Genomic DNA, 25,072 nt, shown 5'->3' on the forward strand with positions numbered 1-25,072 from the left:
ACAGACACAAGGTACTTCCCTGGCTTCCTGGGGACATAAACATGGAGTTTAACTTTTATCTGTGTGCTGTGAAGTGTAAGTGATGGAGATGTATTGGAGAGAAGGGAGGAGGAGATATCAGAGGAAGAGTTGCGTACAAGGGAGGAAAAAGTCTGCAGTGAAAAAATGTAAAGTGGAAAGAGTTTTTTGGCGTTTTCAATGATGCATGTGTGACAACGTCAACGCGCTTATTTAGGCATGTAGTACCTTGGCATTAGGTAATGGCTTGTCTTAACCTTTGTGGCATTTGAAACATTATACAAGAGAAACGTTATTGTGTTAAAACTAAACTGTTTGAAAGACGACATTATCATGCTTTTATATGAACATGCGGAATATTCACACCTCTTTTTCATTTTTTTGTTACCATGCATATTAAGGCAGTTTACCAGTTTACAGTTTACCATTTGCCTGAGTTTGGTTAGGCCATATTTCAAAACCAATTTCCTATTTATGAACCAGATTGTCATGGTGTAGGCACTAGGCAGTGTTAACCCTTGAAATTATCGGAATTGGTGAAAATCTGCCATGGCTCGCTAAATGCAATGTTTATTCTGAATACAGGATATTTCCCATCCCAAAACACAGTCATGTGATAACCCTCTAGGTAATTGATTTTGTAAAGTAATTTAATGACATATTGATAAAATGTTATTGGATGGCCGTTTCTGATATGATATGTATTGTGATACACAAAAATGCTATGCATACGCAATTAAGCATAGTGATGTAATTTGCATATGATGCAATACTTTCATTTATTAATAGTTTTACTGTCTAATATTCAGTTTATTATATACAATATTTTAAACTATATATTATGAGAAATGAAACTTTCAAGAATGTGATTTCAACAAACATATCAAACCTTTCATGGTACAAAGCAAAAATGTATCAAAACATTTTCGTAACTTAATGTAAAATGGTCATTGCATTTCATCATGTTCAGACGTGCTGAATGTATGTTGATTGATATCTGTGACAACTGTGCAAGAATATCGTCGAATTGCAGCCTGTCATTCCGGTAAGTTTGAAATGTAAGTTATTTTTTATAAACTTATGGTGTTTGTAAAATAATGTTTATTTATCCAATACTAGCCATGACTGTATTGGTATACTGTATCAGCATACTGTATTGGCATCAAGAACCGATGGCTACCGGTCTACCGGTCTGTCGGTGTATTGATCCAGGCCTAATACCAGCAGACATCCTAACACCAGTGAAAGTTTACCAGCTGTTTACAGTTAATCAATCCCACTTTTTTGCAGAAATGTTACATCCCTGAAACCATTATTAAATATTTACAGAAGATAAATTAAATAGTGTTATTGAAGTTGAACACAGATGTTTTAATTCAGACAAGCATTTACGTCCTTACAAAACATATTTTCATGTGTGAAAAGATAAACTTACACAAACATTAACTACAAGTCTCAAGACTTCCTTCCTTCCTCCTTTCATCTAATGAAATATAAGATTTGTTTCCATGGAAACCATATGTCAATGAATTGATGCTTAGTCTCAAGCAGCATCTCTCTCAAACCTCACTTTCGGGACCTCTCCCATCCTCTGAACCCTACAGAGTAAACATGGTACATAGGAAAATTGTAAACACTTGGTTTTTGAGCTTTAAGTCCGTCTTGACTTATGCATTGCAAGGGTAAGGCTTTCGGCTCTTCCATCTACTGATAAGGAGAATATTTAGAGTCAGTTGATATCAGATAAAAGCTAAACTGCTGCAGTCCAAGAATTTTAATCTGGAGAGTTACATTTCTGGACTTGATACAGATCTGCCGGTACAGGAACATCTGGGTTGGCAATTCGTGTAGCTGCAAAGGCTTGTCATGGTGTTGATATGGACGTATATTTGGTGCAGCAATTCCTGCTTAGGTATACATGTATGTCATCCTATCATATTTGGGGGCATGGGTTGCCCAGTCGTCTAAGACGCCACAATTCACTGTGCAGAGTTGCATACCTTGGGCACACCAGAAACCTACAATTTAAAATTATCTGAGAGAGGACCCCTCCTGTTGAAAATGCTGGATCCGCCCTTGGTGAGGACCATGTCCCTGCCTGTGAGTTGGTAAGGTGGTAAATGCCTCATGCCTGCATCACTTCGGGCTTTCCCCCCACAGTAAGCTGAGACGCCATGATAACTGGAATACTGTTCAAAGCAGCATTAAACCCAACTCACTCACTCATATTTTTTCCTTCATTGTTTTTTGGACATATGCTGAATTTGGTACTTTTTGGTGGCTTGGCAAGTTATGTTTCATTTAAAAATAATTTGTTGATTTTTTTAATCATTTGATTTTATGACAATACTTACTAAGATCATGTGACTATTACTAGCCAGTATCAAATGGTCCAGTACATTTTCTCTTTGTGGGGATTCCAGTGTATAATAGGTCCCCAGCAACTAATGCTTATCATAAGAGGTGACTAAACAGACTGGGTGGTCACTGATCAGGCTTGGTGACTCGTTTGCACGTCATTGTACCACAGCGGACATTGTTCAAAATATCAATCATTGTTTATTTTTTTGCTGTGAGGTGTTGAAAATCAAACAAAGCATATTCATTTTCAGTTTGGTTCATAAAAGACCTTGTAAGCAATATACTCACTATACATGTAATGATAAAGAAAAAATGTGTTTTAAATAATGCAAGGAGACAACTTAAGTGGAATATTTTTTGGTTAGGCTGTATTTATAAAGGAATGATCAAAGAAAGATTTTTTTTGTTTTATATATTTAACAGACACTCCCACTGTTGTAATTGATCACTCCATGGATGAAATGTTGTCAGAATGGCGAAGGGAAAGACTTTGAGTTGTTTCACTGATAACATTGCAGCGTTACTAATGTCCTACATGATCTATAACAGGAGAATATTTGTTGTACAGTGATCACACGAGCAAATGCAGTTGAAAAGGTCTTACTTGTTGAGGCTTGTTGGTGTTCTTGTGGGCCTGGTAAGGTTTCAAATCTAATGTAGGAATAAGGTAACACTGATAACTTGTAAAGCTATGGGTAATAGGTGAGCATGTTGTTTTGGGGAGTATCAAGTTGGGTCGCAATTGGCCACTTATTTCTTGTGTATCACAATGTAACTAACTTGAGCAAGTCTGTGTTTAAGTATGTTGTACATGCAGTGCAGAGCAGCTTCTGTTGATCAAGTGATGATCAGTAAACACCATTGTCCCATAGTGTGCGCAATGGACTGTTTGCATGTCTATCAATAGCAGTAGCTGTATAGACATGAGACAATGATCACGATGTAGATGGTTAGCACAAGTCAATGAGGCCAGATCAGGATGGCTTTGAAACTAAATGTTATTTCTTACATATCGAATTAGACTACTGCTCATGTTAATATTTAATCAATGTTTCTCTCTTTTTGTGCTTTGTAACGATATGCTGGCATGATGTATATTAATATCTGATGTATGTGATATATACATGATATACATATAGGTAAATTCAGATAATAACCTTCCCTGTGATATTGACTGGACTGACAAATTGTTATGTGGAGACAGCAGGCGAACTAACAGGTACTCATGAATATTATCGGCTTTTTGAAAAATGTTATGAAGGCATCAGATGATGCACGTACTGAAAATTATACATCATCAGATAAAAGAAAAAATGGAAAAAACTGTTATTGAAATAACTAAGGTCAAATTTGACACTTTACTGTTGAAGTTAGGACAAATACTGTTGACTAACTTATTAGCATGAATTCTTTCAATAAATGCTGGAGCAGGTACATTGTATAATATTGACCTGGTCAATACAGAATAGCGGCATGAGGCTGAGCTGGTCAATGAGTTGTCTAACCTTTGGGACAGCCACGCCAGTTGCCTATACCATTGTTAACCCTTTCACTGCCCTTACCAACATTAAGAACCTAGCCTGCAGTGATTATCATGTGGATAGCTCGTCAGCAGTTTGAAGAGGCTTGTATTTTATTTATTTAGTAGACCCTGTCGGGAGTCCCTGAGGCGACTGGATCAGGTGATCAGGCTTGGTGACTTGATTGAGTAGGTGTAATCATACCCTGATGGCATGGATCATTGATCATAGTATCAATCACTGGATTGTCTGCTCCAGATTGGATTATTTACAGGCTGCCGTTATATGATATTGCTCTTTGAATATTATGGTGAATCTTGAAGATATGCCACAAACAACAGACGATAACATCTTGCAAGTAAAGGAGTGGGCCATCAAGTTCCACGTTAGAATTGATGCATATATTGATGCTGATGATATCAATCACTGGATTGTCTGGTCCAGACTTGATTATTTATAGACCGCTGTCATATGGCTAGAATGTTGCTGGTGTTAAACATGTCAAACAACAAACAAACAAACAATTGTAAAGGAGTGTGGGGTAGACTACTGGTTAGAGCTTTCCCTTTTCATGTTGAGTCCCTGGTTTGATTGTTATTCCTTGTCTGATCATGATGATATGACTGTTATTTGCACCTTAGTAATTATTACCAGTCTGTCATTAGTTTTGAGGGAACATGTAACGAAATAGCTCAGTGTCATGAAATTACAAGGAAATATTTAGACACAATGCTTCCTAGTCAGGATTAATGCTGACACTATACATGCTGTATGGCTTGCTTTGTTTGACAAATTAACAGTAGAAGCATGCAGGGTTCCCATGGACCTGGAAGTCATGGAAACATGCTGTCAGTAAAAATGGAATTTTAACCAGTGAATTATTCACTATCAGTTTGTGACTTTTTATGAAACAACCAGTTTTAGAAATATAATGAACGATGAAGTGTTTGAAATTAAGCATGCAACTCACAGGGTCCTTGTCATAACTATAATGTGAACATTGGTTAAGAATGAAAGATTTAGGTGTCCCTAGATTCACATAAGTAGGAGAAGAACCTCTTTTATTTCGCACATTGATTTCCATTATAAACAGTAGCTGAGATTTCTCTTGCTCTGTTAAACATGTCAAAAGTTCATGATTTTTATGAGCTGATTTTGTTCAATTTCATTGAAATTTCAAAAGTTATTATATTAATCTGAAAGTTATTAAAAGAGGCTCCGCCGGAAATGGCCAGCAATTATTATGAAACAAGGGGAAGGTTTGGATGTCTGAAAATGCAAGTGCTGCATCCTTGTGGAGATGGCGTGTTCCTGGTGCATTACTGGTGCATCGAGGGTTAAGTATTGTGATTGTTCATGTTCCTGTTGTCAGTGTTATTGGTGGAGGAAGCAGGGGATCTGCATTGAGCAGTGTTTGAGTGTCTAAAGGTGATGTTGACATGAGACCATCATCAAACATGTGTTAGCTGAGGCATGCACCGAGTACACGCCATCCCCCCCTCTGCCCAGCCACACTGTTGTTATCATACAGACAGCGGCAGGAATTTATTGGGTTGGGAAATTTAGACAGACTTGTCAAATTTCTGCAGGAAACTGCAAAGCATTACAAGAATAAACTTTTATTTGGTGAACATCTGGTTTGAGATGATGGTTGTGGTAAATGATGGGGTAGATTGATGGGAATTTAAGTTTTGTTAATGGTGCTATTCGTAAATTGTTTTGGTTCAGTTTCGAGAAGAATATGCAATTAAACTTCTACAGATGTTGTACTAATAATTACTGATGATCTTATTGCAAAACCATCGCCACATACCTGTGGGATCTTGTCTGTTATGTTGATGTATTAGCTTCATGTGACATCAAAATGATTATTTTTATCATTTGTTGTGTCAATCTAGTCCTACACCATGACTCAGCATTAGAAACTGGCACTGGTCCTATAGTCCTTGCCAAACTGCCCAATAGTTAAGGTATCATAAGGACTAGTAGCAAGTGGCCATTTTTAAGGGTTTTGCTATATGTTATCATTATAAGGACTAGTGGACTAAAAATATTAGTTTCTACCGCTGTGACTGTTTTATTTTCATAAAATAAATATATTCCACAATCTAGAAACGTATACAAAAGCAAGTGTAGCCAGCTCTAGCTAGCTCTATTCCACATGAAATCAACATCGGGAAAATTATTTTTTTTATTTTTAGAGTTTAGAAGGTTTTGGGGTAATATAAGATTTCATAGATTAAATGTTGGTCTAGTGTCAATCATACTTTGTTAAATATTGTGATATTGATGCATACTATTACTTATCATTCTCAATCTCATACCATTGATACCTTTTAGGAGTGTAGCGATGCATGGAACTATTGTTATTTATTTGCCATACTACTTTGTACTATATCAATGGGAATTAAAAAATGACAATAGTGTCATCAATAGTATGCATAACTGTCGATATTTTCAATAGTTACAATAAATTATGAAGAATATATATATTATGTGATTTTCAAGCCTGCCTTTGTGGTTTGTTTGCAAGGATTACATCAACTTCAGATGAGAGGTACTCTTCTTGAGTTTGAGTAGCAACAGGGGAAAATGGCTGTTTTTGATATTGTCAGCAATACTTTATTCATTTCTATTAAATATTATTATCAAGCCTTAAAGTTGGTTTACTTTTATTGCAATACTATTGCAATAGGTGACAACTATTGCAATACTATAACAATAGTGTGGGCTACTATTACAATGCAATCGCAATAGTGAATATATGCCCAATAGTCCCACTTTATACCTATTTATGTGTGCTAGATTCAGAGGCAAGAATAACTGACAAGACTTTGAACAGACTCTGGAAGATGTGATTATGATAAGTAGATGTTGGGTAATACTTGGTTTCATTTTTCTGTTTCTTTGTTTCAGGTGTTGACGATGGAAGTGAGCTGTGACCGGCACTAACTGTAGACAATGGGAGCTAACTCCTCCCTGCCTGAGAGGACACAGGCAACAGCAAGGTCTGCCTTTGCCCGCCTCTCTCAGGCCTATGTTGTGTCCGACAGTGAACTTAGTGCACGCGACAAAAAGAAAAAAGCATCCAAATTTGCAACACTTCGTAAAAAGCTGATACGAGCAAGACGGCACAGTCGATCGTTGGATTATGGCAAAGCTTTACGAGAATTAATCTCCACATGGCATGTTCGTGATGTAAGTGCGTTGGTTCATGAGTATGAGGCTCTTGCAGCATTGAAGGAGTTGGCAGCAGCAGCAAGTCTTGCTCGACCCATTGCCCATACTCTGCGCCAGGACCTAGCAACTCTCTATGAATATAAATTCTGCACTGATGTGGATTTGATATATCGTGGAGCCTGTTTTCCAGCTCACAGATCAATCCTGTCATTAAGAAGTCCATTTTTCAGGAACCTGTTGTCTCATCATCCAGACTATGGTGCATCAATACTAGTCAAGTTGAAAACACCGCGAGTGGATATTCACCTGTTTTCAGCCTTGTTACGGTATCTCTACACAGACGAGCTGAACACACAAGAACTGAGTATAGAGACAAATGAGATCCTGCCACAACTTGCGGAAGAGTTCGGGATCCCAAATCAGCTGGAACATGATCTAAAGGTGCTGCTGGACAACAGTGAAAACAGTGATGCTGTGTTAGTCTTTTCCTCTGAGAATGACCAGGCCGAAATGCTTGGAGCCAGTCTGGCCGAGGCCTCTCAATCTATGCATTGTTCAAACCGGACGTCAAAGTTGGAGTTCCCTTGCCACAAAGCCATCTTGGCAGCAAGGTCTCCATTTTTCAGGAACTTGATCATCAGACGAGCTCGATCTGGTGAGGAACTGACAGAACGAGCGCTGCATACCCCATCTAGGATAGTATTAGATGAGTCTGTGATCTCGCGGAGGTATGCGAGGGTTCTGCTTAACGCAGTGTACCAGGACACAGTGGATTTGTCATGTATTGTGCGGGGCAGCTCCAGCATGTGCAGTCTCAGTGAGGTCCAGGCCATGGTGTCCAGTGGGCGATGTCAGATGACCATTGTAGACGAAGCAATGGAGATCTATCAGATAGGACAGTTCCTCGACTTCCCCATTCTATCTCAGGGTGAGTACAACCATGATAACATCCTTTAGAGTTAGGAAGATGTAACCATGTTAATGTGCTGAAAGAGAGATTATGCTCTACAGTCTTTACCATCTGGATGGTTACCACACTAGGTATTGATGTTATAATTAGTGTCACAGGCATTGGTTCTGTATATCTAGGCGATCATCATCAGATTTTGACAGGGTTTGAAATTAGCATTAGTCCACTAAAGTGAGACAAGTGAACTTCCGGAAGAATAAGTGGCATTTCCTTGTGGATTACCACATTTACCATTATTTGGTGTCAACTCTGTAGCACTTCACTTTTGCAAACTCGTGAAAAAGAAATTAATTTCTAACCCCGTCATCATGGTCATGAACATTACTTCCACATCCTATACATTGATGTACATTATAACATACGAGTAGTCAAACAATGTGGTGTTTGAATCAAACCTCCCTGAACTACCACCTGACCTCATCCCAACCCTCCCTTGACATGTTTAGGTAAAGGCATGAGCATGAGGAGTTGAACATTGTAATGTAAAGAGGTGGGGTATGTTTAAGGCATTGAATGAACAGGATAAAATGAGTACAGTTTTAGAGTCAGGTAATTTAACAGATTATTTCCAACACTAGTAGAAAAATTGAAAGGCATGTTGCTCTATTTGTATTTGATCATGCTTGAGTTTGGTCACTTCAGTACATTAGCAATAGCATGATAAGCATGATGAGTTGCATCTTCCCGAGGCAAGCGTATCCACTAGCCTGTATGAAAGACTAGATTCTATTTCAGCAACGTCTAAACAAACTTTCTAATTGGGCCTAAACTAGTTCCTCTTGAAGAAAGGACAGTTTGTTTTCCAGGAACTGTATTCAAAAGCCTAATCATGATAATGCTTCAACGAGAAAGCGATTTATGTATACGTCAGTTTTATACGAGGCAATATACAGTAAGCAGAAGATAAGAATAGGAAAGATCTTTACACAAGTAAAGTGATGGCTAATTAGTTAACCTAGACTGGCTGGAAAACCTTGGATGATAGTGGTTATCTGGCTGACCAGATATGGTACGGTTTCTGTACTTTTGTGCAGTTATTAAGATTATAAAATGTCCAAATCAGTAGAAGATTGTTTAGAATGTAACTGTATGAAGTATCATCTATGATGCAGTTAAAAATTGATTTAAGGAAGTTAAAAATGCTTAACTTGATCTTGAATGTCAGAAATGTTTGAAACCACAATATGGCCTAAGCTGAAGTACATGCAGTAGCCTTGAGCGTGGTGAGAAGCGGTGTGATGTGTACATCACCTCCACAAACACAAGCAATGAGAAAGTCAACACTTCTCTTGAAGCTACAGGGCCTCACAAGGAAAGGGGAGCGAGTGTTGTCCTTCCGACAGCCTCTGCTCTAGCATTTTATTAAACCAGGGGAGGTAACCACAGCACTTTTTGTGGCATCGTCACCTTGATGCTGTGTATGTTCAACAGCCTAAACCTTGCTGCAAGTTGCTTTGGGTTCTCAACAAACAGCATGCAGTGTTTTCATAGAATTGTCAGGGCTTGAAACATTCCTAAAGCACAGTTGCCATTAGGGGATTTTTAAACGAGTTCGTTTGGCCAACCCATGGCAAGACATTTTGTTTTTTGATTATTTGTGTGTGTGTGTAAAAGTATGAAATCTAAAGAGTTTGAAGGTTAGAGGTAAAAATATCCAGGAACCATTTCATAATTGATCCTTCAAGGCTGGTTGTAAAACATTTTTTTATCTGAACATGGTGAAGGATACCTTTGTCATCTTGTCAGATTTTCTCATAGGGGATGTTACTTCACATTATGAAATATGGTAGTTCAGGAACGAAGGTTCACAAAATCATTTTGTGTAAAGACATTCATTTCCATGTAACATGTACATGCCATATCTGTTAACCTGTTTACTGCAGAAGGATATGAGGCCTCTTTAACATGTTTAATCAGTAATCACATAAATTATTTTTATTGACCATGGTTAGCCACTTGGCATGCTTAGAGTGCAGTTTGCAAAATTAGCTGTCCTTTGTTATGTTGTTTGAAAACACTGTGTAGCCAAAAATGTATAATAGTTCACATTAATATTAATCTTTATGTCATGATTGTATTTCAACAATGTTTAGTCCCCTATATCATGGTTTCACCATACTGATGCCAACTGACATCCCTTTGCACTGACTGACATCCCTTTGCATCATGACAGAGATCCCTTTGCACTGTGACCGACATCCCTTTGCATCATGACAGAGATCCCTTTGCATTGTGACTGACATCCCTTTGCATCATGACAGAGATCCCTTTGCATCGTGACTGACATCCCTTTGCATCATGACAGGCATCCCTTTGCAACTGTGACTGACATCCCTTTGCATCATGACAGAGATCTCTTTGCACTGTGACTGACATCCCTTTGCATCATGACAGAGATCCCTTTGCAACTGTGACTGACATCCCTTTGCATCATGACAGAGATCTCTTTGCACTGTGACTGACATTCTTATGCACTGCATCATGACAGAGATCCCTTTGCACTGTGACCGACATCCCTTTGCATCATGACAGAGATCTCTTTGCACTGTGACTGACATCCCTTTGCATCATGACAGAGATCCCTTTGCAACTGTGACTGACATCCCTTTGCATCATGACAGAGATCCCTTTGCACTGTGACTGACATTCTTATGCACTGCATCATGACAGAGATCCCTTTGCACTGTGACCGACATCCCTTTGCATCATGACAGAGATCTCTTTGCATTGTGACCGACATCCCTTTGCATCATGACAGAGATCCCTTTGCAACTGTGACTGACATCCCTTTGCATCATGACAGAGATCTCTTTGCACTGTGACTGACATCCCTTTGCATCATGACAGATCCCTTTTCACTTTGACTGACATCCTTTTGCACCATGACTGACATCCCTTTGCACTGTGACTGACATTCCTTTGCACTGTGACTGACATTCCTATGCACTGTGACTGACATTCCTTTGCACTGTGACTGACATCCCTTTGCACTGTGACTGACATCCCTTTGCACCGTGACTGACATTCCTTTGCACTGTGACTGACATCCCTCTGCACTGTGACTGACATCCCTTTGCACTGTGACTGACATTCCTTTGCACTGTGTGTGACTGACATTCCTTTGCACTGTGACTGACATTCCTTTGCACTGTGACTGACATTCCTTTGCACCATGACTGACATTCCTTTGCACTGTGACTGACATCCCTTTGCACTGTGACTGACATCCCTTTGCACCGTGACTGACATTCCTTTGCACTGTGACTGACATCCCTTTGCACTGTGACTGACATCCCTTTGCACTGTGACTGACATCCCTTTGCACTGTGACTGACATTCCTTTGCACCATGACTGACATTCCTTTGCACTGTGACTGACATTCTTTTGCACTGTGACTGACATCCCTTTGCATCTTATGACTGACATCCCTTTGCACTGTGACTGACATTCTTTTGCACTGTGACTGACATTCCTTTGCATCATGTGACTGACATTCCTTTGCATCATGTGACTGACATTCCTTGTTATTGGCAGGTTGTGAGGACATCATCGTGGACAGCCTGTCACTAGACAACCTGACGGCAGTGTTGAACTGGAGTTCGGAACCCCACGGGTCGCGCTGGGTCCACCGCCAAGCCATGCACTTCCTGACAGAGGAGTTCCTGCAGTTGGCCCACTCCCCGGGCCTGGTGGACCTCAACAAGGAGTACCTCCTGGAGGCCCTGCGCTCCGACTTCCTACAGGTAATGTTGTGTACAGGTATTACACAGCTCTGATGCAAAGCTAGTCCAAAGGTGGGATTCCAGCTTAGAATTAGACGCTAGAAACCTTTGCTAGTCGTACAAAGTGACTTCATTGATCAGTTGTCAAACTTGATGACTTGGTTGATTTTATGTCATACTTTGATGACATGGATCGTTGCTCATAATATATCTGGATTGTCTGTTTTGGTATTAAGCTGAAATGTAGCTGGAATATTTTCAAGTGCACAGACTTCATCACATGACAAAACAATCTCTTGTGGTGTGACCAGGCCATTGTTCACTTTATTGAGCATCTAGTCTAGGCCAGTCTGTAAGGTACATGGGACTGGAGATAGCACTGGAAAATGTGGATGTTCTAATTGTACTCCTTGTTCTGGTGACTGCAGGTTGGGGAGCTGGATGTCCTGACGTCCGTGTTGAAGTGGGGAGAACATCAACTTGTTCGGCGGATCGAGGAAAGAGGTATTTTATGCATCTAAAGATACTCCAGACATCATTGAAATGCTGTTTTGAAGAACAAGTTTCTGTCATTCAAAATATGTTTGCCAAATGCTGCCCCACTTACGAAAACATCTAAGATATGTTAGAAAAGATAGAAATAGAAACATTGTATGTCAGTTTGGCACTCCAAGAAACAAATAAGATGATATCGAGTTCTCACACAATTATTAACTATTATCTGTTATTATCATGGCTAATGCCTGTTACTGAACTTTGGAGGGAAATCTAAACTGGCGTTTAACTTGCAAGTAACGAATATACAAATATAACAAACCAATTTCAACAGCCCCTTGGAGTTTGTTGTGTGTAGGACTTCATGACAATGTCTTCAAACCCTGTTATATGTACGTAATTCTTTTTCAGAACCCAATCTCCTGAGTCACACAGCGCACAGTGTCACAAAGAAAGGTGTCAAGAAACGGGACTTAAATGATGTCGAGTTGAGAGACATTTTAGCAGAAATGCTGCCATTGGTCCGAATGGATCATGTGATACCTTATAACAATGACACTTTAAACAATGCTATCAAGCGTGGCCTTGTGAGCACCCCTCCTTCCCACATGATTGGGGATGAGTCTACAGGGCAGAGAATGTGTGCCTGGGTGCGTGGCAAGAACAATGGCGTGTTTGTCCGACCACGGTTATTTACTCCATACTATGAGGAGGCTAAGGTGAGTCCTAGGATGGACCAGCAGTTCTACTGTGTGCAGTTAATATCTCATTACAACTGGCAATTATTAAGTGTAAATAAATTGTTGTCTCCATTACACCTTGTAATATTCACCACTAGTCTGAATAGTGCTAGGACGATACACCAACTGTGCGATGCGATACGTATCACGATACCTTGCTCACGATCCGATACGTATTGCGATACTTGCATGTGCACTTACCTGTGTGCTTATCTGTGGTGCGTAAGCCATCTTTTTCATAGACAGGATTGCCAAATACCTGGCACACTAATGATTAACAGTTGGCAGTGTCAGGTAACGGTGTATTGTCCCACCACCAAGTCTGAAGCAGTCTCAACATTATGTTGAGCTCAGCTAATAATTGTCACTATAATAACAATAAAATCTCAAAAAGATGTTTTTGCAAGTAGACTCAATAGTGTCTGGCATGGGCTGCATTGGAGGGGTTGGGTTGGAGGATGCTCAGGGGAGGTAATGCTATTAGTAATCTGTAATCTGTGACAAGTTGGTCATTCTAATTATTTCTTGCAGTATAATAGGTTTCAAAATTAGAATTTATTTTTCTAATAGCATTAGCACAGTAAGATTTTCATTCCTGGGTTTATAATACAATGCTAATAAGATTAATAATTTAAATAAATATATTTAGGTAACCATAATACAATGATAATTATTGTTTGGGCAAAGTTCATGGTGAACCATTACATGTTCTGTAATATATGTGATTAATGTGGGTATGTTTGGTAACACTTGGAGTAATCTGTCACTGTTGTTACAGTCCATCCTTGAGGAGCAGTTGTCTCAGGCCCACGAGCAGGATGCAGGCCGGGTGCGGATGCTCAACATCTCATCCATCCCCGACACACTTTACATGGTAGAAGACAGACACTATGCCATGCCCTATGCCCTGGCCCCTGCTTCTACAGTCGATATCATCGCAGGGACAATACCAGGTTAGTGACATGCCCTATGCTGTAGCCCCTGCTTCTACTGTCGATATCATAGCAGGGACTATACCCTGGCCCCTGCTTCTACTGTCGATATCATTGCAGGGACTATACCAGGTTAGTAACATGCCCTATGCCCTGGCCCCTGCTTCTACTGTCGATATCATTGCAGGGACTATACCAGGTTAGTAACATGCCCTATGCCCTGGTCCCTGCTTCTACTGTCGATATCATCGCAGAGACTATACCAGGTTAGTAACATGCCCTATGCTGTAGCCCCTGCTTCTACTGTCGATATCATCGCAGGGACTCTACCAGGTTAGTAACATGCCCTATTCTGTAGCCCCTGCTTCTACTGTCGATATCATTGCAGGGACTCTACCAGGTTAGTGACATGAACCTGCTCTGGTTCCTCCCTTTTTGTCCTGGTCTGTATCTGAACGTAAGTAAAAATGTGTTTTCTATTTGTGCAGTGCCTGACCGAAATACATATGTGACGATGCTTCAACGCGAGGCAGAGCTACAGAGATCAAAAGTTGCTCAACGTGCGTACTCTCTGCCCTGTTCCGACAAGCGGGCGGTGAGCTTCCAGATACAACTGCGTGTGGTGCGGGAGTTCGGCATGCCCGACAGCACGACGGAGGTGATGACCAACAGTCAATACTACTACACAGAGGACACCCACTATGCCGAGAGGCGGTACATCGCATCCCCCACACGGCAGAAGCACAGTCCAGCAGTCTCTCTGTCTCCCCCTGGATCCTACAGCCCAGTAGAGGTAAGGGAGGCAACCCTGCTTGGACACACTTGTTCCTATCAAATAACATAGTGAGGGATCATACGTTTTTTAGACAGCCATGTTTATCGTGATTACTCGCACTATTATTGGGGTGTAGCATCACACAGACATTTTAAATACTCAGATAATGGCTTGTTTTTAAGAGAAAGTTGTCTTTTAGATGTGAATGAGATGTTTTACAGTTTTTCATGTAATTAGAGAGAAAACTACGAATGTTTCTTAAGCATCTGAAAACACCATAACAGGGGGATAATGGTATTTTTTTCAATTTGAAAACTTAATTTAATTCTTTTTTGGTCCATTTTGAAGTAATCAGTGATAATATTGTTGTGATGCCAATGGATGGTAGGAATGATATTTGATGAACATGTTTCATACACTTATACTGATAAGATATATATTTTGACGTTGGTATCGGTGTTCTTTGAAAGTAATGAAAAGTCATCCTGGAATCATTACTGTTATGTACATAGATATTTTCTCTTGTGTTTGTTCAGAATGAGGCCAGCAGTGACAGTGTTCTCAGTGACATGATGCCAGACATTGCCATGGCAACTTCCTCTATGAGTCAGATGCACATGCACGAAGACTTTGAGCTAGACATTGGTGATGGAGGCAGCCGGCATGGCACTCTGTACATCTGACAGAGTTGCTTCCCTTTCTGTAGGTGGTGGCCAACGCCTTAGTCACAGACGGACAGATCAACCAGAAGGGGAGTGCCCACACCAAATCATGATCTGTTAGGAAAGTCAACTTCATACGCGCTACAAGGCACTGATTGGGTTATTAACAAAATGTGACAGTTACTGTGGTCACTTTGTTGCAGTCTGCAGTGGGATGGAGTTTCTGCAGACGATTGGTATCTTGCTAATAGAAGAACAACTGGAAGTGAACATTTTTGCCTAAGGATGCCGAACCAATGTATGCCATGGCTCAATATCAAGCACAGAAGAGTCCAATATTTCATGACTGATTTATGTGATTACAGGGGGTTTGTTTGGGGGATTTTTCTTAAAGGTTAACATGCCATTTACAAATGTAGGTGTCTAGTGTGTCCTCGTCATCTCGTGATCCCTTTGGGTGAAATGTTAGACATTTTAGAGAGCAACATTATCAAGATTTAGGTTAATTGAAGTCATAGTTAACATTGCGTTGGCAATATGTCTGCCGTATGCGACAAGGGGATTTCCAAGACATGGAGGGTAAAATGCAATATTGTGAAAGCATGGGCATTAACAGAGTTTCTCGGAAGAAGCTAACGAAGGTTTGTTAAATCTGATATAGTTTTTGTAAGGGATAATTGTAATAAGATAAGATAAGTTGACATACTTTTGAAATGAAACCCGTATTAGAAATAAGTGCTAAATTTGTCTCTGTAGGCAAGATTAGGGCAGAACATCAACCTGTAATTGAGTACCGTATTCGACGTAATAAGCGCCCAGGGCGCTCTCAAAATAAGAAATAGGGGGATCTTATCAGAATGTTATTTTGGTGGAAAAAACAGAGTTGAAATATAAATTTTCGTGGTTTATGCCGACAGCCTGAAATGTTTATATACGACACATATATTTTTCCAGAATTAAATGCCCATAAGTAAGGGTGCATATTATACGCGAATAAATAAGTCTTGTGTACATTGATCACTCGGAAGGGGTTCTGATTGGGATTGTTCAATAGCCGATATCTTAGCAAATGTCGCTGTGGGCGCTTATTAGAGCGGGGCGCTTATTACGTCGAATACGGTATATCACATTGAAATGATGTGTGACCTTAAACCCCTTAAAATGTTTTACACCATTAAGTCATCTGATCGGTTCATGCATTTGACGAAGGTGAGGACATCTTCATCCCACGTTGGAGTCTGGCATATGTTTCAATTGGAGATTTAAAATGGCTTGTATGTTTTCATACAGAAATCCTTATTTGTTATTTATTTTATCTTACGTTTTTTCAAGAAAAAGAAAGCATTTTCAGTGTTGAAAAAATATGTGTTTCTTAAGTTACACAGAGACCATGATGGTTTCTTTTGTTTTGATAATTGATGTTGTTGAGGGATTTTCTGCGGGAGAGCTTTATATTTCCATTTGTACATTGTGTAGGACTGTACAGAGAGCAATTGTACATACACCACCACCCACCGAATGCTATGTTTCACATGTAGGAACATTCTGTCCTCAAGGCCTTTCAAAGTGCAATTGTATATGATGGAATGTTTGTATTTCTCAATGCAATAGGACACCTGATCGGATGTAATTATTCTTGAACAAACCAAGCGGCAGCAATGGTGTGTTGTCCACGATGTTCCTGTTGTAGCCACCAACATGAGTTGTGGCAGATACCGTGTAACCTTGCAATTATTGCCAACTTACCGCCTTCACTGTCAGACTGTTTCCACAACTATTTCATGAACACAATTGGAGTTGAATATTTTTCAATTTGAGCACAGTTTTTACACCGTTGCACCAATTTCAAGGATTCGAAATCCAAGTTTAGGATGATTATGATGAAAAGTGTCATGCCGATGATACTGACTGTCAGCATTTCTTATACCTGGTGCCTTCTTTTAATATCAACCACATGTGCAAACTGAGACTTTGGGTCTGCAACCTTTGTGAGGTCCTACAACATTACATTTGATGGTGTATATGGCAAATAACTAGAGCTTCTGTAACTTTAGAAACATGAATGTACTGTCAGCTAGAAATCCGCTTTCATTTGTAGATGCTGAGTATTGTATGAGTCGTAATGAAGATAGCTGGTGTCACTGTGACTTGGAATCAGATCTGGAGAATAATCAACGAGCTATAAGGAATTATTGATTATCTGTCCCGAGGGAATGAGAGGGTTATGTTCTTCATGTGGTGTGAGGCTTAACACAATTCATCTGAGAGGGACAGATAATTTGTAAATCCAAGTTTCCAGGAGGTTATTCTGTTTATTATCCGTTATTATGGTTAAGAAGAGACTGAAGGAAACTGTGTGAAATGTTAGCCCTGCAAAGAGACTTCACTGAAGTCAGCCTGTTGTGTTGATGGAGCAACTCTCAGTTAACATAGATGATCAACAGGAGTCTGTCATCCTGTTGCCTCAACCTTAGAGCAGCTTCCAAATTGCTAGCAGTGAGAAAGTTATTACTATTGATCCTTTATTCCTCATGGGTAATATAAACTACTCCCAAGAAGTCAAAGTACACTCAATTCTTTCATGTTACTATAGAAAATGATATTGTGTAGTCCAGATCTGCGGGCTTTCACCACAGTCTATTATTGATTAGAACTAGGGAAATACTATCACAATGGAAATATCTTTGCACTTTGTCATGTTTGTGGTAACAAAAATATTTTTTCATAATTTTTGTCAATGATCATCAAAAGTTATTGAAAAGCAAGAATCATGCCATTTTGTAAAATTCTTAACAAAGAATCACCATGGTAACAAAATAATAAGATTATATTAATTTCCATCATATGAGTTAAACATGCTAAATTATGTATTCATCATACATCATGTAAATGTCAGATGTAAAACACTTCATTAACAATTCTGCATTACAGCTGTTTGGATGCACTGGCAGGGATAATTCTAGGGTGGTGCCTTGTGCTTTTAGCCCCTAGATTTGAAAAAAGGGCCACATTTTCAAATACAATGGGGCATTTTAACATTGTGCTGTATGGGTGTATGGGTGTACATCAGGAAAATTTGAAATTGTCACATATGTCAGAAAATATCTAGAGTGAACCCTGTGTCATGACAGATTAGTCTATGTTTATATGAAAGAATTGTGTGTTCTTTTACGTCTTTGGAGTAGTGTATGTTTTGAGTTCTTATCTTATATGTAGTTGATATCTGTCTGTTATGCTTTGACCAACCTTTGATGTGCATGCTTTAGCCATGCTTGTTCAAGAAATCAAGAACAGATCCAGATGTATGCCAATTATTTTTGAGATTGCTTGGCATGACTAGTGGGCCATACCTCAATTCTTGAGATGAAAGACAAATCATTTGATGTCAGAGGTTTATTTGCTTTGAAATATCAGATATTTACTGCTTAGAGAGAAAAACATTTCATTTGATTATACTAATTGAAATTTGGAGTTAAACAACAACTAGTTTTCAGGTTTTTTTAATAATAGTATGTTTGTGGCATTCAAGTCAAAGGTTGATCTTAAGCTTTAAGTCTTATGAAATAGTTAATAAGTGAAAAATTACCTTAAGCCCCATACAAATTATTATTTGTCACCTGTATCACTACCACTTTTTTAAGGAAGAAAACCAACTATTGATGTTCTTTCCAGGAAGAGATTATAATGTTCATCTATAAAAATCTCTAAAATGGAGGAACAGACTAAGCCTTCTGGTACTGTAAAATCTAAAATTATTCCATCATTTGATGTGATAATATTATATGCTAAGAGAAAATGTTTCAATTTAATAACCCAAATAATTTTGTCTTTTTGAAAATTTCTGAGAAGAAAGAATGACAACTTCTGTATATTCACTTAAAAACGACAAATCCTAAATAACAAAATATTGTTTGTGGCCTGATAATTTTTTCACCTGTTTTAAATCAGTCTTTGACTACCATTGTACCTTCAGATACTCAAAGGGTACCTGTGCTTTTGGGGCATATAGTTAGTTGACAATCTGTATTCCTTAATGTATGACAGTAGTAATGTGACAGACGGAACATTTTGGCTGATGACAAGCCTCCATGTTGATATGTAAATGTTTGTGTGTGTGATATCATCTGAAGATGGAAGATCCCAAGACGGTAACAATACCTAGTATTGATATGATGTAATTATATTCCTCCATATTTATCCATTTGAAGACACGTTTCCTGTATTTCCATGAGTTGATGTATTTACAGTGTCTAACACTTGGTCAATGTTAGCTGCTGCTGCTGTTGCTGTGTGTCATGGCTGTAGGTGATCAGGGTGTAGGCTTCAACAACACGTGGTCTCACTGTCTTCACGGCCATGCACAACACCCCTGTCTCTACCATCATGAAAACCACATGCTTTATAGAGCCTCATCACCTGCACTAGAACCACATGCTACATCGAGCCACATCACCTGCACTACAACCACATGCTACATCGAGCCACATCACCTGAATACAACCACATGCTACATCGAGCCACATCACCTGCACTAGGACCACATGCTACATCTAGCCACATCACCTGCACTAGGACCACATGCTACATCGAGCCACATCACCTGCACTACAACCACATGCTACATCGAGCCACATCACCTGCACTAGGACCACATGCTATATCGAGCCACATCACCTGCACTAGGACCACATGCTACATCAAGCCACATCACCTGCACTACAACCACATGCTACATCGAGCCACATCACATCATCACATCACCCTGTTACGATGATTGTAAGTCTATGTTAAAGTATGGGACATACGATCACCTTAGCGCTAAGATCCCTTTGTACAACGGCACCCTGCACTACAAGTACTTGCTATATATAGCCACATCACATACACTACAACCACATGAAAGGGTCTTCAGAGTCTTCAGTCAGTAGTTTGGCCTTGTGGCCATAGTACTAATACCATTGATAGATGATAGTGGGTGATCTGATAAGAGGTTGCTGTACTAGACGTGCAGGGATAAAACAGTATTGACTGTGATGTTAAGTATCGCATAACTGTCATTGATGTCATGTCTGCCAAATCTTCTGACTTCTGAGATTAGAAACCTATGATTGTGGGTTCGAATCCTGATTCGCCCCGATTATGTTTCTAGGTTTGTCAGCACCATACCCATGCTCGTGGGTTTCACTGAAGTGGTAAACATCTAAGACTTGCATGACTTTGGGCTTTCCTGCCACATCACGCCGTGATATAACTGGAATACTGTTAAAAGCGGAGTTAAACCCAACTCACTCACTCACTCACTCACTCACTCACTCACTCTGAGATTATTGGAGTACCTTCAACACAATTCAAGTGTAACCAATATGTTCAACACTTACCATTCACACTACAGAATTTACTCAGTACCAAGTCAGGCATGGGGTAGCCTAGTGGTTAAAGCGTTCGCTCGTCATGCCGAAGACCTGGGTTCGATTCCCCACATGGGTACAGTGTGTGAAGCCCATTTCTGGTGATATTGCTGGAACATTGCAAAAAGAGCTGTAAAACCATACCCTCACACACTCATTACCAAGTCAACACATGTATCATTACTGATCACCCTTCTATCTCTATGGCCAGATGATGATGAAGAAAGGACGACACCAACTACCCTGGTTCTCCATCACGCCCTGTACATATGTTGAGCCTATACCCTGATCCAGCTCCCACTGAGTGGATGTCTAGTGGACTGCTGCAGTGTATATAGTACCTAGTGTGTAGCAGTCCCTTGTGTGCGAGGGCCCAGCTGATCACAAGTTCCCCAACCAAAGTTATGTCAGCTGCCAAAATACATTATTAGATACATCTGACCAAAGATAATTACATGTTAATGTCAAGTGAAGATGATGTAGTGGGGCTGTCGGGTAGCCTAGTGGTTAAAGCGTTGGCTCGTCACGCCGAAGACCCGGGTTCGATTCCCGACATGGGTACAATGTGTGAAGCCCATTTCTGGTGTCCCCCGCCGTGATATTGCTGGAATATTGCTAAAAGCGGCGTAAAACCATACTCACTCACTCACTCATGATGTAGTTTAACATATTGTTGTTGCTATCTGTTGTAACCAGGTCCTTCCACCTAGAAATCTTAGTGCTGAGACTAGCATCCTTTGACAGAGTTGCTACAGTAACACTATGATGCCTTTGTCAAGGTCTTGTGCTCTTGTGTATCAGTCTGGGCCATTACGTGTATGTAGAAAGACAAATTGATGGTTGTATTACCGTCATACTGATGTACCCTCAACATGAACAAATTGTACATAGCTGTTTTCCAGGGGGTGGTATGGGACTTGGACACAAGGATACTAATCGGGCACATGAAGGTCTGAATCTTGTACTTCTGTCATAAGGAAAGACAGAACCCTGCCTGGACCATATTGTAATGCTGGGTTGAATTTTAAGTTAATTTGACAGTATTATTTGCTTTTCTCGTAAACCAATAGAGTTAATTACTATCCCCATTTTTGTATTGGGTTAAGTTTTACTTCACGTCAGTTGAAGAAGAGGTTTTTGCAGAGGTTCTGTTCACAGTTCTTTTGATCACTTTTATTTTGTCATTTTAAGCTTATATTGGGTTTTTGTCTGCTGTCTATCTGTATTCCCCTCCATACATGAGGATTGCTCGTCAATATGTTTTCTCTCTACAAACCTTCTGGACATATCAATATCATTATTTAAAAAGGTCAATATGGCCACTGCCACAAGTATTTAATTTTGGTTAGATATACATTTTTCATGCTTGACTTTTACTTAACCTTTTTTGGGGCGGTCGGGTAGCCTAGTGGTTAAAGCGTTCGCTCGTCACGCCAAAGACCCGGGTTCGATTCCCGACATGGGTACAATGTGTGAAGCCCATTTCTGGTGTCCCCCGCCGTGATATTGCTGGAATATTGCTAAAAGCGGCGTATAACCATACTCACTCACTCACTCACTCACTTAACCTTTTGAAAAGTTGTTTTGTTGTTATCAGGTGCCTTGTCAATAATGATGAAAGATATCATGTTGGAGAAGAGCATGTCTGGTCAGCTTCAGCTTCATGTTGTTACAACACATACAAATTCAAACAGAAAAGCACTGATTTGTGTTATAAAAAATGTGATCCATGCTTTTAGAAATAACTATACAGATCATGATATTAAAACATTTGAAAGCCAAAACAGGATTTACTCTTTCCAGGGTGAATTTTCCCATTGAGGTTAAGCTTCTGTACCAATGGTTCTCTGGTTTCAATAGAATCGGAAAGTAAGCTTCTGGCTTAAGCTGGTTTCTTACAAATGGAAGCTGTAAATCAAGCCTAATCATGTATGCGCATAGTTCCTTGGTGTTTAACTCCTATATTGCCTCCTGCCTATGTGATTACATAGTGAGGACAAAATCTCTATTATGCAATGACTTGTGTGTGGTAAGTGTGCGTGTGTGTGTTAGGTGGTGTATGGAGCCCAATGGAGGATATCAGAGAGCAGATTAGGTTAACTGTTTCAACCCTGCAATGTCGGCTTTTGCTTTCAGAGCATTATGAAGGAATAATTTTCACAAGATGTCAAATGAAATCATTTTTTGCCAACCAGAAATGTGTTGCTTCCCATTTTGTTCACCCAATCTGTAATATTTGAGATATCACCAGTCATTGTCCATAAGCATTATCATTGTGTTCGGACATGGTGGGTTCAGTCTGTTGTACCATGTAGGGGTGTCAGGATATTGTAGAAGTAAGTGTTTGGTGCAGGAAGAGTCCATTTCACTTGTTAACAATGCATCCATGTATGACTGTGCTCTTGCTGTTGTATGTCTATGCAGAAGCTTTCCTGGATCTGGCTGGGTTGACCATACAGACAATTCCCGTCACACTGAAATTATTGTAGCGTATGAAACAGGAATGATTACCAGATACTTCACAATCCAGTTCATATTGGTGAACATACTGTAGAACTTGTTAATTTGACCTCTATTACCTTCGTTTGTCAGCTCCATTCATGGGATTCACCAGTGTGGTAATCATCCAAGATCTGCATCCCTTTGGGATTTCCATCCACATCGTTATATAACTGAAATATTGTTCAAATCAGTGTTAAACCCAAATCACTCACTCACTACCTGGGAATATCATGTTAGTCCAATCATGGTCGTGGAAGAATCCTTACTGACATTCAGCTCGGCTCATGATTTGGATAACTTGGCATATAAAACTATCTCCATTTTGTTTGATAATTCCATTGTACAGAACCATAGGAATAGGCCTGTATGATGGGTCTCAGTTCATACGCAGACATGCAAAATTCTCCCATTCTGTGACCGGAATATCCTAATGGATCAACTCCAGTTTCATCCAGGATGTCATAAGCTGACTGAACAGAGTGGTATCATATTATATAGTACATTGCAGTATAAATAACATATATGGTGTATAAATATTGTCCAATGCAATCTCTCTGCCAAACTCTGCCTTGACCAGTTGCTATGTTGTGTGTATCTCTGTGTGTATGGCTGGATGTGAGTGTCTGTAAACAATACAGTATGTAGCATTGTATCTGCAACTAAAACTACTAATTCCTACAGTAATATATTCAACTAAAACCAGATTAGACTTACAGAGTTATATTTTGTCATTTTATGTTCTCTACAAACAACTGAGGCATTTTGAACAATATTGACACACAATCAGTCCCTCCCCTTTTCTATATAGTGGCTTAGATAGCTACCTATTCATTGAACTATTGGCATGGGTAAATGTGTTTTATCACTCAGTTTTTTTTAAGAACAAAGCCTATAACTTACTGTTCAGTCTGTCAAAACCACCAGCCTGCTGCCCAAGTCTTCATATAGGGCAAGGATACATACATATAGCTGATATATGCCATATATAAAGTAGTCAGTAGATGAGATTTACTCTTTTGTACAGATTGAAGTTAAAAACACTAATTGGGTAATTTTTCCATTTTTTAAAATAATTTAACCATAGAATAAATGTAGACCCACGAGTTGAATTTTCCATAACAATAATAAGTTGATTTTTTTCTGATTGATTCTTTGCTGTCCGAAATACCTCAGTAGTTTGAATAGCTGTATACTGTATGGCCTACCTACTGATCTAGCACTGTTGCGGTAGCCTGATGACACGTGACAGTCATGTGACCACAACACGATTTGTACAGACACGGTCAGACTTTGTGTGTATGTGTGATATTTTTGTACATTTAAGTTAATAAATTTGAAGGCACATTAAGATAACTCTTATTTGTTGTTTGTTGCAGCTGTTAGCCTCAGTGATAACATCAGAATAATTAATTGAACATTTTACACAATTTTCCACTCAACCGTTAGGTCCACCCATCACTGAAATATTTGCAGACAGGAAACGTGAGGTAATTTTGGTTTGTGACAAAAACTTGGAAACTTTCAGCTATGTTTTATTGTTCCCAAAGCAAGTTGGAAATGGAAAATCAAAATCAGCATAGAAAATTTCCTTTGCATAAAAAGTCACAATACGGCTGAAATATTGCCGATGTGATTATTAATATTAACTTACTTACTCACCTTTGTACTGAAAAGGACCGCCTCCGTGGTCTTGTGGTAGAGCGTCCGCCCGGAGAGCGGAAGGTCCAGGGTTCGATCCCGGGCCGCGTCATACAGAAAGTCGTTAAAAGATGGTACTTGTTGTTAC

The 25,072-nt window shown here is 39.5% G+C and overlaps 1 protein-coding gene across 5 annotated transcripts in view; it reads left to right on the forward strand.

The window, feature by feature from the left end:
- LOC124134836 (BTB/POZ domain-containing protein 7-like) overlaps positions 1 to 16,290 on the forward strand; it is a 34,590-nt gene extending 18,300 nt beyond the window's left edge. For 4 of the 5 annotated variants that reach the window (XM_046499898.2, XM_046499896.2, XM_048403786.1 and 1 more), the window contains exons 2-8: positions 6,816 to 8,007; positions 11,585 to 11,793; positions 12,201 to 12,276; positions 12,679 to 12,986; positions 13,786 to 13,960; positions 14,428 to 14,732; positions 15,251 to 16,290. In XM_046499898.2, the coding sequence (XP_046355854.1) occupies positions 6,861 to 8,007; positions 11,585 to 11,793; positions 12,201 to 12,276; positions 12,679 to 12,986; positions 13,786 to 13,960; positions 14,428 to 14,732; positions 15,251 to 15,397 (2,367 nt within the window). In that variant the 5' untranslated portion in view covers positions 6,816 to 6,860 and the 3' untranslated portion in view covers positions 15,398 to 16,290. Of the gene's footprint in view, positions 1 to 2,972; positions 3,017 to 6,815; positions 8,008 to 11,584; positions 11,794 to 12,200; positions 12,277 to 12,678; positions 12,987 to 13,785; positions 13,961 to 14,427; positions 14,733 to 15,250 lie in introns of those variants that run through there. The other variant, XM_046499900.2, reaches the window with a different exon arrangement.
- The last annotated feature ends 8,782 nt before the right edge of the window (positions 16,291 to 25,072 follow it).

This window comes from Haliotis rufescens, unplaced genomic scaffold (assembly GCF_023055435.1).
Source record: "Haliotis rufescens isolate VD_foot unplaced genomic scaffold, xgHalRufe1.0.p SCAF_3, whole genome shotgun sequence".
NCBI classification, from domain to species: domain Eukaryota; kingdom Metazoa; phylum Mollusca; class Gastropoda; order Lepetellida; family Haliotidae; genus Haliotis; species Haliotis rufescens.